General features: G+C 35.4%; 2 protein-coding genes across 4 annotated transcripts; one reads left to right on the forward strand and one right to left on the reverse strand.

Moving 5' to 3' along the window:
- The first annotated feature begins 66 nt into the window (after positions 1 to 66).
- Positions 67 to 7,566, forward strand: LOC116286467 (14-3-3-like protein 2). Its single transcript, XM_031692987.2, has 5 exons — positions 67 to 485; positions 677 to 800; positions 3,310 to 3,476; positions 5,280 to 5,375; positions 6,731 to 7,566. Exons 1-5 carry the CDS (start codon positions 186 to 188, stop codon positions 6,770 to 6,772), a joined length of 729 nt encoding a protein of 242 aa, XP_031548847.1. The 5' UTR covers positions 67 to 185; the 3' UTR covers positions 6,773 to 7,566.
- A 1,653-nt stretch (positions 7,567 to 9,219) lies between these two features.
- LOC116286455 (uncharacterized) lies at positions 9,220 to 17,135 on the reverse strand. 3 transcript variants are annotated; one of them, XM_031692973.2, is made up of 4 exons: positions 16,845 to 17,135; positions 14,632 to 16,271; positions 13,864 to 13,920; positions 9,220 to 10,425 (listed from the first exon to the last, which is right to left on the reverse strand). In XM_031692973.2, the coding sequence occupies exons 2-3, from the start codon at positions 15,975 to 15,977 to the stop codon at positions 13,881 to 13,883; spliced, it is 1,386 nt and encodes a 461-aa protein (XP_031548833.2). In that variant the 5' UTR covers positions 15,978 to 16,271; positions 16,845 to 17,135; the 3' UTR covers positions 9,220 to 10,425; positions 13,864 to 13,880. The 3 variants fall into 3 exon arrangements, with proteins under 3 accessions (XP_031548833.2, XP_031548832.2, XP_088885425.1); XM_031692972.2 differs by lacking the exon at positions 13,864 to 13,920; XM_089029299.1 differs by lacking the exon at positions 9,220 to 10,425 and having other exon boundaries at positions 10,449 to 13,920.
- Positions 17,136 to 17,202: the final 67 nt, after the last annotated feature.

Genomic DNA, 17,202 nt, shown 5'->3' on the forward strand with positions numbered 1-17,202 from the left:
ACTTGAAATAAATTACCATGTATAATGAGGAGGTGACGTCACGCTACCCCCAGCAAGGGTCGAGCTCAAGCACGCGCGCGCCAGGATCGACCTTGAACCGTTTCGTTCGGCCATCTTGGATCGTTCAATACTCGCCGCATTTGTATTACTTTGCCGCTCTCGTAGCACCCACACACCCTTCTATTATGGGACAAACGAAAGAAGAATTGGTTCTAAAGGCAAAATATGCCGAACAGACGGAAAGATACGACGATATGGCCGATGCTATGAAGAAGGCAACAGAGCTTAGTCCAAAACTTGAACAGGAAGAGCGAAACTTGCTCTCGGTGGCTTACAAGAACGTGGTAGGAGCCAGGCGTTCGTCTTGGAGGGTTATTTCTAGTATAGAACAAAAAGCAGATAACTCCGAGAAAAAAGAACAAATGGCTAGGGAGTACCGAGAGAAAATAGAAGCGGAATTGAAGGAGGTTTGCAGAGACGTTCTGGTAAGTCTTTTTGGTTGTTTTTGTCTCATCGCCCCACCCTGTATAGGCTATAGTGTCTTTTAAAATCTCCAATGAATCACTAGAGGCATCCTAAACAGCTTCTAATGTTTAAGTCTTATTCTAGTGTTCTTCAGAGTAACTCATGTACGATTTTTGGTACCATATCCTGTTGTTTTCATTTCACTTTGCAGGATTTGTTGGAAAACCATCTTATTCCAAATGCTGCGGATGCTGAATCAAAGGTATTCTTCTTAAAAATGAAGGGTGATTATCATCGGTACCTGGCTGAAGTTGCTTCTGGTGATGACAGAAAAAGTAAGCTTTGAGTCTGTACATTTTACAGGGATTATTTCTTTGAGATTATAGTATTGCTGGTGGGTGTGCTTCTATCTCATTTAGAATTCTTCTTTGTGTTGTTCAACTTCAAAGCCATTTCAAAGTGATTTGAGACGCGGATTCTTCTTATTCTCATTCTTGTTTTTCTTTATTCTCTTAATAAAATAGTAAACCTTCGCTAACAAGAGTAATATATCCGTTATTTTTATTTATTCTTCGAGTAATTCACGTCTTTTCTTTGCCGATTGATGTAGAATTAGTCTTATAAAACCATTCATGCAATGTTCACAATGTGTCAAAAAGGTACAGTGTACATCTTGAAAGGTCTCATTCAAACATCTTTAGTACTCACAACTTCCCATTTATTCTTCTTTGATTATCCTCATTGGTAAAGAAAGGTAGTTTCTTAGATAAACATAGCGATCTAGCTAAAATGTGGTCATTTTTTTGTCGTTTTGGTATGTATTATTTGTCATTGTTGTCAAGTATATCTCCGTAGGTAAAAATTCAATGCATTATTTAAGAAAGTAGTTTTGCTAAGTACTACTGAATGGGGCTTTAATACTAACTGTAACATCTACCATCACGATTACACACAAATTGATCTTAAATACCTTTAAGATGGTTGTTTTATTTGTCATTTATCCAAGTACCAACCTCAATTGTACACTTTTACTGGCCTAAGATACTACAGCTGTTTTGGAACAAAATTGAGACCAAAAATGCAATACATAAAGCAGTTGTAGTCTTCTTTATAATTCAAACGTGAGCCCCACTTTATACCAATTTATTAGAAAATAACACTCAACTTACTAGTGTTTGTCTTGGCATTAGAATTTCACTGCATTGATCACTGTTTTTCGTCGTTTGAACACTATAAACACAGCCCAGCCTAGATCTGTCAAAATAATCACAAATGAAGAAAAACTCCCTTAAAATGTTACAATTCGATTAGTTGTGACAGATTGAACAAAAATATTTCTTGAATAGTGCACATAATTGCACTGTATTGCTATCTTTATTAGGAAACTGCTAGGAAATTTTACACCATGAAAAGATGAAAAAACTTACTGACATTTTGGACACAGTGTTGAGAAAAGGAATAAAGATTTTCAGACAAATTTCATGAATACAAATGCTGAACAATGAATATAAAAGTGTGTACTGTCTGGCTATCAGAGAAATGCCAGAACCATAGTCTGATCTAGAGAGTATTGAATTTTAAACCATGTGAGCTACCTAGGTTGTTGATGTAACGACAACAACAACAACCACAACAACAATACCTCTATTTGTACAATTACATTGTCAAGAGCAGAGAAAACATAGGAAAAAAAGTTGAAAACCTATTTGTACATGTCATCTAAAAATAGCAGACGATAATCGAGTTAGATGACATAGATTAAATTTTGCCAAGTTGCTAAATAATAATAGGGTTGATGCTTACAAATGAATAAATAATAATAATAATACATAATAAAATATAATAATCTTTGCAAGGTAGATTGGGATGGATGTGATAAAGCTTTAAAGTGTGACAGCACTCATATGGGGAAAAAATTCTTGGTCCAAAACAGAAAGCATGAAGATTTTTTTTTATGACAGGATTTGTTAATGATAATAATAATAATTGTGGTTCTAAGGCATTACAAAATCTCAATGCCTTTACATTAAAATATATAAACTAAGAATAAAAATAAACTCAAGTAATAAATATGGTCTGACTAATTGGATTATGAATTGGACAGGTATGTTTTTTGTCAAAAGTTCTATTTGTCTCAGGTGGATGTTAAATCACTGAGAATATTTTTTGCTTTATGTTAGTGGTTTTCATGAGCAGTTTGACCTGGAAATACTTTACAACTTAAACGTTCTATAGTATACAAAGTGACAAACTTGACAATGAAGATAAAAAGGAATTAGCTTCAATTGAAAAAAATGAAATGGTAAAGTGTTTTTCTTCCTTTTGGAGTGCTTTACAGCTCCAAAAAATGTAAGCAGTTGTTTCAAATTGCTCTTACATAATATTTTTTAAACTGATTTTGGGTGAGTATTTCTATGTCCGCTGATATAAACACTGTAGCCAGACAATCAGCATACCTGTTATAACTCAAATATTTCATAAAAAATAAAAAATACCAATTTTCCTGTTACATTCTTTTGTCTTGGTCAGCATGCTTGCCATATGAAGAGTAATAAGGACTTTCATACGCCTGTTTCAAAAAACAAAAACAAACCATCATTGCCAAAGGCGATATGCGATAGGTCACTCAAAATACGAAATACAAAAAACATTGAATCAATCTCAACACTAAGGTCCATGTTCTTGATGAGAAAAAGAAGCAGAAACACCTCACACAGTAACACAGATTTAGGAATGATCTATCTCCTATTGCTTTTTGCCTATTGCCTTTGGGGATTCCAAATAGGTGTATAAACCCAAGGCCATAGAGCTTTGATATTAACTGACATCTTTTCTCCCTGACAGATGTTGTTGAGGCTTCAAAGAAAGCCTACACTGAAGCCATGGAAGCCTGTAAAGACAAAGATATGAAGACCACTGATCCGATTCGTCTGGGATTGGCTTTGAACTTTTCTGTTTTCTACTATGAAATCTTAGAAGACCAGGCACAAGCCTGTAAATTGGCCAAACAGGTAACATTACAACTTTTCAACTTATTCTATGGAGGCATGGGTAGCATTGCAGTGAAAGCAATCACCTCTCAGCAGTGCAACCTGAGTTCAAGTCGGTGTTGTACGTGAGTAGAGTTTCTAATTGGTTCTCCCCTGTCACCTGCTTCATGGGTATTTCTGCGGGTTCTCTCGTTTTCCTCCCTCCACAGAGATCACCTTTAAATTCAATGTGAGCATGGAGTGAGAGCCACATGTTTGTTAGCCACTGGGTATAACAATGTGACTAATACATTGAGAACAAATCAAATTGTAGAATGAATTTGAAAACACTGCAAGCCAATGTCAAGCCAATCAGAAACCTACAATGTAGACTCTGCACAAGAATGGTAATTTGACCCTTATGTTACATGAAACAGCTATATAGCCATTGTCCTTTTCTTGTGGGAATAAAAAGATATATTGAAAGGCTATTTTCAGCTAGTTTCTAGTTGGCTCCACAATTCAAAATTGGAAAGCATTGTTTTCATTCTTTCATTCTGAGGTCTTCAGGGTATGATTCCTGGAAGGGGTATCAAATGTGAGAAGGGCTTTTTTATCTGTTGCTCCATTCAAAGGTTTCTTTCAGGGCTCTTCAGTTTTCCTCCATCCTCAAAACCTAACATGCTAAATTCAAACATATTAAATATATGAGTTAGGTGTGCCCTTACTTTGATCAGCCCAGTGGATTTTAGAAAATGCATTTGACACTGCAGACAAAGTGATGGATGAGGTTATTTTTGTAGTTCCATCTATTTAGAAATATATACTCTCTATTGCAAAATCACTATCATAGAAATAGAAGCCTGGACTTAAGGGCAACACATGCGCAAAAGCATAACCACTGGCTTTTTTCCTGCCAAAAAAGCTCTTGTACACCTTATTTGGTAAAACCAGCCAGTTTCGCATTGAAATGTTTTGGTTTAACATACAAAAGCCTGTGCATAGGAGTATGAGAATACATACATAGCACTGTCATACTTTTGCTCATTGTGCTTTAAAGGTATTACTGGGAAACAACATCATTATCCTTTATCCATTATCCATTATCCTAACCCAACATTGATTTTGCAATACTCCAGTTTCTGGTCATTTAAATGACGCATTATTACAGGGTTAGCCTCAATTCAGTGATGTGTTTCTGTTGTTTAAAAATGTCAACATTTTTTTATGTTTGTTTTCGATTTGTGCATTTTGGCCATTTGGGATAGCCTTGATTCAGAAAAAAATGCATTTCTATTCATGCATTTCATGTCAAAATTCTTTGGTACTTTCCTTTGTGCTTTCTTTGCCATTTTGAAATTGCGTCTGTTGTCAAACATTACAGCAGTAATGAACCCTTATTAAAATAAGACAATTATTGTCTTGAATGCAAGGCTAACATGGAAATACAAAAGCAATGCCACAAATTCCATTGAGAAAAAGTGTGATTTCTTTTGTATTTCCATGCTAACCTCGCATCCATGATACTTTCGAGAAGGGTCCATTGTAACTGGAAAAGGGTTTATTGAGTGTATATAATATGATTTGTAATGGTGATCTGTAGGTTTGATAAGAAAATCTGTGTTATAGTTCTTTATATTTACATAAATTTCTCCTACTGATGGTTTTCACGGTGGCCATGTTGGAGGAATTTAACAAAAAAATTGTCAATGAATTCTTTTGTTATATCCAACATGGCTGCCATGTCTTTTGTTATTTAATTCTCTTGGGAATGGTTGAAAAGCATCAATAGGTGATCATTTCTGTTGTGTTTTTTTCTCATTGATTATTCTTTATTGTTTGTAGGCATTTGATGATGCCATAGCTGAGCTTGATAGCCTTACTGAAGATGCATATAAGGACAGTACATTAATTATGCAGTTGTTGAGAGATAACTTGACTGTGAGTTTTATTCTTTCACCCTTTTGCACTCATGTATATTTTCAGTAAATAGACCTCTATAGCTTGAAAGTTAAATTTTTCCATTTCAGCCCATGTGTCTTGCACCATCCATTTTTTTGATGCACGCTCGCACAGCCTAAATAACAAATCACAGGGGCACGTTACATCATCATTATAAATGATACTCAGGGAACAACATATCAGAAATGGGAAAACATTTTGCTCAAGCTGAAGAGGTTTATTTGTGGTTGTCTTTGATAAATGTAAGGTGTATGCAACAGAACTTTTTACAGATATGTCGGCCATCTTGAATTATTGGATATTGAAGGGACAAACACGTCTGAAATAGAGTGGTGGGGTTACGTTCTCAAATAATTACCAGCAAATTTAATTCCTTTTTAGATGTTCTTCTCATTGAAAAGCATAAAGTTACATGTATATGAAAAGACATCCTGACAGCTGCAAAGTCAATTTTTTATATATATTTGCCCCCTCGGCATTCCATAATGTCTTACTGTATTTAAAACAATAGAATTTAAGATGGCTGCCATGTCAGTAAAAAGTTCTATTCATGTTTCCAACTCCCCTTATGTACTGTTGCGTGCCCCACAAACTCCAAAATTTAGCCATAATATTTCAAAGTTTAACCTCTGATTAATGAAACCTGATCATATTTTTAACGAATTAATTTCTATTGTTCAAAGAAAATGTAACTTTTAGGAATACAATATAATAAGAAAACTAGTTGTAAAAGACCATGTTTCGTAGAAGAAAACTTGATTGCTTGATCTACGAAATGTTATGCATCAAAGACAGAAAACCTGAACTTATTAACAAACAATCAGACTCTATTAGAGCAAAAGTTTTCATTTAATAATTTTTTGTTTGCTTTGCGCTTTTATTGTCATTTTTCCGCTTGATTTAATCTATTTCATTGTTATTCATTGAACTTTAACACTTCCTTTGGCTATATTTACATATAGTAGAGTTTACAGTTTTCATTAGACCTGATGATGTTGTCAAGATGACAGCGAAACGTTATCTTTTACGACTAGTTTTCTTATTAAAATGTAACTTCCTTGAGAACAGCAAATGTTTAGATGTTTTAGGACAAATTGTGTGATTCCACTTAAAATTACTGCTGCTGATTGGTTTAATATTGTCTGAGTTGGAAACATAAATGGAGGGATTGCTTGGTGCCAATCAACGGATAAAAGTCTTTGCTGGCAGCCAGAAAGAATTTGGTTAAAAAAATGCGATTCAGCTGAAGACAAGAAATGATGAAGGAAACCTAGCAATAATGAATATTAATTATTCTAACTTCTAACTTCTCGTTTTTTTGCTTTTGCTTTCAGCTTTGGAACTCACAGGAAGGAGAGGAGGGCAATGACGAATAGTAGTTTTACACCTTTGTAGTCCTGTTTGAGAATGCTAGAGAAACAGTTTGTGACATTTCTTAAGTAATGTCAGATTCTGCATCCCTTGTTCCATATGATAATACATATGATAATACTAACATCCATCCTCTTGGCCTGTATTTGTATCTGTTGCTTTGTGTGGCTTGTAAGTGCGTTTTTGTTAATGTATTATATGTATTAGTTTAACTTTAGGGATTAGTTCAATCTATTTTTATGAGAGTCTCTTTAAAGGAAGTTTCATGTGGTCATGTGAGTCTGTATTCAACTAATTCAGTGTGTTGTGTGGGAGTGGCTGGTAAGTAATAGTTGCACATAAGAAAACTGCATCACTCATGTAAAGATATTGCCTCATTGGCTACTAAGAGTGTTAATAAACTATAATACACTTCAGCATAACCGGTACTAAATATCACCCTAAAACAGGTCATGAGATAGAGATGATTACTAAGATATACCACACAACCCAATAAACTACACATGGTATTATCAAGTGGAACTAGCTAGCAAAAATACTCTATTTGTTATACAAATCCCTCTGAAACATTATGTTGATAAAATTATTATTAAGGCTGCAATAGGTAATAGACAATGGCTACATGATCAAGGGATGTGTCACTTGTCGACTGCGAACGAGGTAGTGGACAACGTTTATGGTATTAAAGTATCCTGAACCAGTTTCTATTATTTACAATCAGTTCATTTCTCTTGTGTAAACTGTCTAGGTCGTTATGTAGTTACTGGCATCATGTTAGCTATTAAAGATTTTCCTCTAATCAAGTGTTGTTGGTTAAGGTAATTCCCTTGAAAGAAATTTTGCCAATGACTTTGTCATGAAACTTTGCATGGACATTAATTATGTTATGGACATTTAAAAACTGCAATAAAAAGATGGGGTCACCGTTCTCGTTTTTTCGCTAGATGCTCTCCAAATATGTCAATTTATGGGTTTTATAGTGAAATGCGGTAGCAAACGGAAGCTGTAATCAAGAACCTTTATTCACAGTTAAAAGTACTTTTATATAACAAAACGTACTCATAACTCGAAGTTTACTAGATAATCTATACTATTAAATCCATCAAAGTCATTGGATGACTGATTCTTGAACTATTAGTGAAAAATGCAGGTATGTGCGCCTCTACTAACGTCCAAAAATTGCACATTTAAACTTTCAAAATATTTCAAAATGTATCCAATAAACTTTTTTTCATATTTTGACATATAATCAGAAGCATTGCATTTATCAAAAACATGAAATGAAAAATGGGGATCACCATTCTCGTTTTTGATTTATCTTGGGGGGAAAAAAAAACATCTCAAAATAGTCGAAAACTGACACTTTTCCGAGTGGAGACTGGGGCGAGACAAAAATCGAAATTCTCCACTCAAAAAAATGAATATCGGTTTGGAACATGTTTTTATGCCTAAACTTTGTTAGTTCCATGCTTTTAGTTGCATGCGCAGAAAAATGCGCAGTGCAAAACAAGGGAATTAATTACCTTAAAGAGCCCAGAGCAAACCATCTTGGAGATCTATAAGCGACGCGGATTGTGGGGTTCCTCCACTGTGAGTTATGTAGAAACACCTACATAAGACTTCTTTACTTTGGGCGTAATATTTTCTTTAATTTCAGAGGCCAATCTCGTTCCCAGATCGCTTATTTCTTGATGCGCATGTTCAACGAAGCAGTAAACTACTTCAACGCTGAGGCGGCCATCTCGAATCGCAAGACATGGGTTGTTTAGGGGGCAAAATATAACAGGTGCTGAAATGAAGAGCCCTTGGTATTTGAGAAATTTGCTCAGTTGTGGAACTGTTCATTTGTTTTAATCCATCTCTTGTTAAACCGTCTTTCTTTGAACCGTAAACTGGGCAAATGACGCCATGATTATAACAAAGCTTCATCTATTTGCACCCCTAGACGACCCACAATGCCTTGTGATTCAAGATGGCCGCCGCATCGATCGTCGAAGTAGACCGGCTCTGGAACGAGTCGTGTCATCCTAACTCTAATTGCGCATGCTCGACGAAATACATCGTATCGTGCATGCGCAGACACGAGTGAAAAACGTCTGCGAATGCTCTGAATCCGTATGTAAATTAGTAAATAAATGTAAATTTGACTTTCAAACATGCCTGATAAAATGACTTCACCAAATGCCAAATCGTAGTGTCCATGCTTGAAACTTAAGGCTAATTCTTTCATATTGTGTTTGTTAATACAGTACATCTTAGTCTGACAAAAGTATTCTCGCGATTTTTTTTGTATACTCGGAGAAAACAAACAGTTTATTTTCTCACTCAAACTCTTCAAAATTCCTAGAAAACGTGCTGAAATGCACGCATACGCAAACGCGTTTTTCTCTAGTGTCGCAGGCGCAGAGAAAATGTCGCGATTCTAGTGTCGAGAGCTATTGATAAGCAGCAATGGTTTTGGCTGTACTTTTTATTGATTAAAATCCATGTAACACAAATTTAATGCTGATTTTAAATTCTAGACGAGGGGAACGTTTTCTAGACATTCATAATTAAACACAAGGTAAAAGGGTTTTAAAATACAAAAAGCTAAATATACGAGAAACTGAAATACAACAATCGATTATGAATAATTAAATAATATATGATACTATAAATGCAATCAGTAGCTGGAATAAATTGGTCACCATGATAGTAAAATTTAATTATTAATTAGAATAATAATGGTTTTTGCATCATAATGCAACTTAGTCACGTGTATGCGAGAAGACATGACTTCAAATCAGGAAATCAGTTTCAATGTTCTTCTGTAATAATTATGCGTTTTTACATTTTTCGCCGATAACAAACTTAAATATTCGAATTTGATCTTTTAAAAATGATATTTTCTTCCTAAGTTTGGAAGACCTCCATAGCTAGTGACGTCTACCAGACTCGTACCCCGTCGTCACTCACCTTTTATAATCTGTGCGAAGGCTTTTCTCCTTTTCTTGACAGACCGCAAAATCCCTAAAGGCCTTCCCATCGACCACAGCGTAAGATCAATAAGAGAAGAGAAGCGATTAATTGGGTACGAGTCTGATAACCTACTCTTTTAAATGATATATTTCAATATATAGTACAGGGAGCCCAGTAGAAGAAGAAACTATCTACTAATCTAGTCTAAATCAGGGCACAATTAATTTCTTTATCTGATTTGAATTTAAGCGTGTTAGTTTTTGCGGACAAAGAAAGACCCTCGAATCAAGGGAGAGACCTAGCAAACTCTACTCCTATGCGAAGCCGGGTCTAGGAACGGAATCCCTTAGGTTATATAAGGCCGGCGAGTGCACTGCACTACTAGAAAATACGTACAAAAAAATTCTGTTTTTATTTTGGTACTGTCCTTTTAGCCTCATTCTCACTATAATTTTGAAATGTGTTTAAAAGAGCCTTCTTCTTCTTCTTTAATTTTTTTCTTTTTTTTCTTTTTTCTTTTCTTTTTTGGTAATGCGTAGTTTTCACTTAGCTTAGGCTCCCTGTGGTTTGCCGGCTTCAATATGGCGGGAAATGATCACGTGACAGTTTGTTCCATTGAGGAGGTCGGCCATTTTCTCATTTCTGGCCTCGTTAATTTTCTTTTTCTTTTTCCTTTTCTTTTTCTTTATCTTTCTCCGACCTCGATGTAATAAAATCAACAAATTATTACAATGGTTAAAGCAAGTTTATTGGAATCTTTTGTATGGTTCATATCAGTATACATATATAGTACAAAATACTGAGTCCAATACTCCATCTTACAGTTCCGGTCCAGGCCGAGGCTGGAGTTTCCGTGCATGTTAAAAAGTATAGTTTTGCTATGCGCGGAAACTGCAGCCTCGACTTGCAACTATTCTTCGTGGTCACTCGAACGAAACTGTAAAATGGAGTATTGCCCTATTTCATAATGACGTCACATCAAAACAAACTATTGTCTTAACACTAGGGATCATGGTCGCTGGAGGAGGATGGAATGACAACAACACATCTTAAATCACAATGAAATTTGGTTTATGAGCTAGTGAAGGCAAGAACAACTAAATATTGCGCTAAATATCTCGAAAGAAGAGAATTAAGCTTAATTTTAGCCTAAATTCCTATCATTTTACCCGATGTAAACAAGCCGTGACGTTATAATGAAATAAGGCGCATTGGTGCCGTATTAAGCAGCCTATATGATTAGTGCTGGTCGTAAGCCATTCTGAGATTGAGGGGGAAAAGCTAGTTCGATTTGGTACTGCAATGCATTGTGGGTTTATATACATATAGACATGAGACAGTTAGACGTATTTCCAACATGGCGTCTATTTCGTCTCCTAGAGCAGCCCCAAAATGCACTGCAATGCCAACTCGAACCAGTTTTTCCCTCGACCTTCAAATGGCTAATAACCGACTGTTTTAATGTAGTAGAGTGGTTTTATTTCATAATTGATGTCTAGTGATTTTTTCCTTACTGCATTAATAGCTTTTCCTCATTTTATATCGGTTTTCATGATAGAATTTTGTTTTCTTTATTTTCTACCCATGAATGTAAAGCGCTTTAGAATATTTTAATAAGTTGAGCGGTATGTAAATTATATGATTAATTATTACAGTTATAACAAGTGATTTTTGCAATCGTTTCACGAGTTAAATAAAATCACTCTAAACCGTGTTTGCACTTTACGAGAGCTAAAAACTATTTAAAAAAATAAACTCGTAGCCAAAATCATTGTCATGCAGCTATATATAACCGAAAAGTATCAGAAGTTTCCATAATATTTTGAGTGAAAAGACAACCTTTATCTACCGGGGGAAAAAACTGCCCTAAATTATTGGTAATACTTTAGCTAGTTCCAGCGAGCTATGTGTTTCTCAGGATTTAGTAGCCTCAATTTAGTAGACTCAATTTCAAAATGATCAATATATTGTTACATCCAGTTATATAAGTTGGTCGCTTACAGTGGTTATTATAAATAAAATTGGCGTAAGGGGTTATGGATTCTTTCCTTTTGTATTTGCGAATATTTCGCTGAAGTGAGGATAAACCTGTGTAAATGAGTCTGCTCGTAACCCAAGAAACACAGCGGTATTCTACGAATAAGGAACTTTTTCAAGATAGATTTTTGAAATAGATTTTTCTTTACAAGCCATTGTGCACATTCCTCACACTGATAACTACAGCATGAAAACTTCAAAACATGTCTGTGAAAAAACTTGAAATCAAAGTGGTTGTCAGTTTTTCCTTAAAATTTTGTTGTCTTAAGCTTCTTGCGGGACCGGCCCGATTGGGAGAGGGGGTGGGGAGGGTGGGGCTGGATATCCTGTATCCATCGCACCACCTCTAGGAATGTAATCCTAGGTGTTGGCTATCCTATTCATTTTTGTTGATATTAGTCTAATAAGCATGACTCGATCAATACTGTCAAATCAAGTACCAGAGGTCGGGAGCACTACCGGGGTGACACGAGTGAAAAACGTCTGCGCAATGTTCTGAGTCCGTATGCAAATTAGTCAATACATATGTAAATTTGGCTTTAAAACATAAATTGGACTTTTTCACAAAATGCCAAAACTTAGTGTCCATGCTTGAAACTTAAGGCTAATTCTTTTTTATTGTGTTTGTTAATACAGTATCTTGGTCTGACAAAAGTATACTCGCGAACTTTTTAGTATACTTGAAGAAAACAAACACTTATTTTCTCACTCAAACTCTTCAAAATTCTTAGAAAACGTGCTAAAATGCACGCATGCGTAAATGTTTTTCTCTAGTGTCTACCGGGGTACGTTCCTTAATCGTAAACTGCGCATGCGGTCATTTCCACCAGCGGTTTTACTCTTTAAATTTGATCGTCTTTTTGAAAGCCTCGTTATTTATTCTCGCTTGTTGCCTTCTTTCCTAGCGCTCGCTCTTTACAACCACAGGAATCGAAATGTAACCTGTAGCACAGGGTAAAAGCCTCGACAATACTTCAAAACCATCAACAGATTAGCGTGTTATTATTCTAGATACATTAGGCTGAACGGAAAATAAAGAGACTTTTCATATAAAACTATTTTATGAAAAGCGTTAAGAAGTTCGAAGTAAGTGTTGTTCAGTGCCATGATGGCCAATATACTGACAGCTCTCTAATAGGTTTGTTTCTTGAATCAGACATTCTAATCATACCTCGAACTAGCTCTTAACAAACAGCTAAACTACTTTGAGCCTCAATTACGTCTTAGAACTGTGAGAATATATTATTTTCTAACATTTTTCGCGTAGGTGTATTTTGGGAAAGCGAACCAAGTTTTAAATTTTACAACTTGAATTTTGAATTTCGTTATATTTGATATCTTTGATACGTTTGATTCCACGATAAATCAGATCCGGATTGGTCGACGGTTGGATACATCAAAGTGATTGGCAAATGGCTTAAATGTTAGTTAGCAATCAAGAAAGATTACATCAGAAACGTTTTGATTAACAAAACTTCGAACACGAAATCAAGGCATTCGGTTTCCAAATATTTTCTATATATAATAAGTTGCGGTTTTTCCGTCCTTCATAGCTTGTTCACACTTACTGAACCAATAACGTTGTTGTCTAATTAGTGTTTTTGAGCAAAATCCTACGCATTTTCTTTCTTTCTTTCTTTCTTTCTTCCTTTGTTTCGAATTCTTTCTTTCCCTCTTCCTTCCTTTTTTTCTTTAGTTTCTTTCTTTAGTTTCTTTCTTTAGTTTCTTTCTTTCTTTCTTTCTTTCTTTCTTTCTTTCTTTCTTTCTTTCTTTCTTTCTTTCTTTCTTTCTTTCTTTCTTTCTTTCTTTCAGTTCCCTTTGCTTAATATTTTTTCTTTCGTTTTTCCTTATTATTATTATTTGTCCAATCAAGAAAGTGTTTTTATCTCATCATGATCGATCAGTCCTCCTTGAATTTACAAATTTAGTGTTCAATAAACTGCTTCAATATCTAACGTTACATATTACCACAAGCAAAAATATCATTTATGCAATCTTTCAGTCTTTCTTTTAAAACCGTTTCCTGTCGTTTGTTATCGTTTCCCCCCCCTTAGTATTCCATATCGACTCTTCATCTCAAAAACACTCACGAATCCTACACCTTTTCGTGGAATTCATCTATGATGACTGAGCGCCTTTAGAATGATCAGCCACAACACTACAAAAAAAGAAATAATCACTGAATATTGTTTTTGTTACTAGGAGATATTTTTAGATTTTTTTCTAATGGTTTTCACCTGTCCATTTTAAGTAGCTAGCTAAATGTGACGAACCGAACAACAACGCAATTTTACACCGAAAATTATACAAATATTCTTGTACTTTGAAATTTTGAAAGAAAAAAGCATAGAAAGACAGAAAGATGGTAAAATGGGAAGAAATAGAAAATTAGAGGAAGGAAAAGAAAAAAATGAGCAATTTAGTTTTCAGTTGTCAGTAAAATCTAAAGATTTCCTTTAGCCCCCAAAAATATTTAATATTTTTAGATTTCGGATCGGTACTAGATTTGACAGCTTGAGCAAGCAGCGTGAGCGGTGCGATAGAACTTTCCAGATCGTGAAAAATTGTACTCTTAGATTGATCTATCGATTCCTAGGGATCAAAACATGAACTAAAATAAATAAACAAATAGAAATATCAAAATAAATACTTCAGTTTTTGAATAAACTAATCAAGAAAAAAGGAATCAAAGGCGCCGAATTTAATTTGTTCAAAAATATTTTACCAGAAAATTTTTTTTGATAGAAATATAGAATTTTAGTGCTTGATTCATATGACTCACGCATATATGTATTCGTGATTAGATTATATATATTGTATAGTGTAGCTAAATATGTTATTACATATACTTTTTTTGTGTAAGTCTTACCAACTCGATCCGCCATCTGGACTTGGTGCTCGAGAGATGTGGATCGTCTCTTGTTCTTCGTCTTCAGAAAATATGGGCAGTAAACTCTGGCGGGGCGACAAGCTATCTGGGGGGTACTTGACGAACGATAATTGTTTATCGGATCCCGCTGGGGTAGTAACAAGATAGGTCGTCGGAATCACTGGCAAGCTAGATTGTCTGCGGAGTTTCAATTTCAATTTATCAGCCCAGCTGGCATTCGAAATGCGACTTTGTTTTCGTAACGTCCGCGTTTCCTTGGCATTTGGGTCCATATTTTCTCCTTCTGTTTCTTTCCTTTCTCCTTTAGGAACGAACTCGGGTATGGTATTTTCCTGTTTTTTATCCACAGTTTCTTGGATAACTTTATGAAGCATTGAAGATCTTGCTTGAAGTTTGCCTTTGAATGGCTCGATAGGTTTTTGTCCATGATTTCGCGTTGTTGTCGCGCTACTGGAAAGCTGTGTTCTAGCTTTTGAATCATGATTTTTAATTAAATAAGGCGGGCATGGAATCGAAATTGTCGTTGGTTGTAAAATAGGCTTTTTGTTTTGGAGCTGAGGCTTTTGAGCGGCAGATTCACCTTCAAAGGCATCTCCTTTTCGAAGAAGCGATCCTGTACTAGAGGCTCTTTGTAAAGACGGTGCAATAATCAACTGTTTGTTGAAACAGAAACCACATTTAGGACATTTCGGAATCATCTTATTTTTCGGTTTTTCGGCCTTGCTCACATCTTTAAACGGCATAATTTGCGGCTGTTGTTCTTTCAAATTTGCGTAAAATGTCTTTTCGTTTTCCGTTCGGTTGAACGCCTGAGATACTTTATGCAATAATCTTTGAAAACAAGACTTATGAAACTCAGATGCATACACCATAGCAGTCTTGAAGTCTTGAACTAAAGCATCAGCAAGCAGGAACTGTTTTTTAGGTCCTGGAATACCACGATTGCTATTACCGTCTCGTATTTCTCCTGTGTAGTCGACTATCTCTGTAAAATAAAATTGTTCTGGCAGTGGATTTGGCATGAAGTAACTCGGCTCTCTTACTCCAATTACGGGTATTCCGTAAGCTTTGGCGATGCCATACTGATTTAAATAATAGGTATCGTCTACTGTTTCTTTACTGTATATAAAAACAAAAACGTGGCAACGAGTGATGGTATTGAAAAGTTCCGTCCTGTCTAGCCCAGCATCGATGCTCTGTATAAAAGGATGTGTTCGGACTGAAAACACGGTAGCCAAACTGCCCAAAATCATATGTTTAGCGTTAATATCCTCAACTTTGTTTGTAGAAAATTCTCCACAAACGTAGATTATTTTACCTGGCATAGTTCTTTTTTCGGTATCCTTGCTCTTCTAAACACGATAGAAAGAGGAAGTTTTGATGTATTTTTTTAGCGAGTTTCTTGTGGTCTTCGAGATTCTCGTATTTGTTTGCTTTTCCCTTAATGGCGATGAAAGTCCTCGCTTTATACAGCGTACATAAAGTTACCTCGAACGTGATAGCGGCATTTGTCGATCATTTCAGACAAGAAAATCCCAGATTATCTTCTTGCGGTCGAGTTCTTTGAAGATTGCAGCAGAATGCCTCTCAAGGAGCAATCTTTAACGCCATCATATACGCTGATGACAACGACAACATACATTCGATTAAATTAGCAAAATAACTCATGATAACCGTAATCATAGTTACAGTATAGCAATATCAATTCTATTTTTCAAGGCATAAGGCTACTTAGGATTTCTGGCTTCGGATTCAAAAGGCTACAGGAAATAACAAAGGATAAGCTTTATCTTTAGCAGTTAAACCAAAACTTATTGCGAGGGATTTTTTCCCCAGTTGTAAAGGCAATCGATGTGAAGAAGACCAATAGGAGCAATAATCCGGAACCCAGTTGGCAAGCGAAATTATTTAAAACATGACAAAAAGTAAATCGAAGGGTTTACAAGGGGCTTTAATATCACCGACACCGGGGAAAATATGAATAATGCTTAAAGCTGATAAAAAATCAAAATGAATGTAACAAATTTAAATCCTCTCAAGTCAAGTCAAGGAAAATTTCTCGGGGTTGCTCATGAAAACAGGTTTTTCCCCCCTTTTAAAAGTTAACACCTGTACCCAACGCCAAAAAATAAATACTCGAAAAAAACTAAAAATATGATATATAAATGAAAAAGAAAAAGGAAAATATATACCTTGATCTTGTAGCTAGGAGTTTTATCAGAAGTTTTTTTCGTGGTATTGAGAATGTTATCCTTTTCGTGGTGAATTGGTGGAATCGAACTGACGACGGCGCCGTTCACTATCGAATGAAACTCTAGCTTGCTTTAACGCAATATTCCTTTACCATATGTGAAGATGATGAATTGAAGAAGCTAGATTTAATTCATGATATTCAAATATGTCGATATGTCATTTTGAAAACAATGAAATTGTCTCATCTACGACTATTGGTGATCCACACATGGCCTTGCTTGGAACTAATCTTCGGCGATTTTTATCACAGAACATTGACTATCACATTAGCATAGCGTAATAAACAGAACAGCCTTT

The sequence above is a fragment of the Actinia tenebrosa genome, unplaced genomic scaffold, assembly GCF_029948245.1.
Source record: "Actinia tenebrosa isolate PJP-AT-01 unplaced genomic scaffold, QUT_ActTen_1.0 PGA_scaffold13__45_contigs__length_12533684, whole genome shotgun sequence".
Classification (NCBI taxonomy): Eukaryota; Metazoa; Cnidaria; class Anthozoa; order Actiniaria; family Actiniidae; genus Actinia; species Actinia tenebrosa.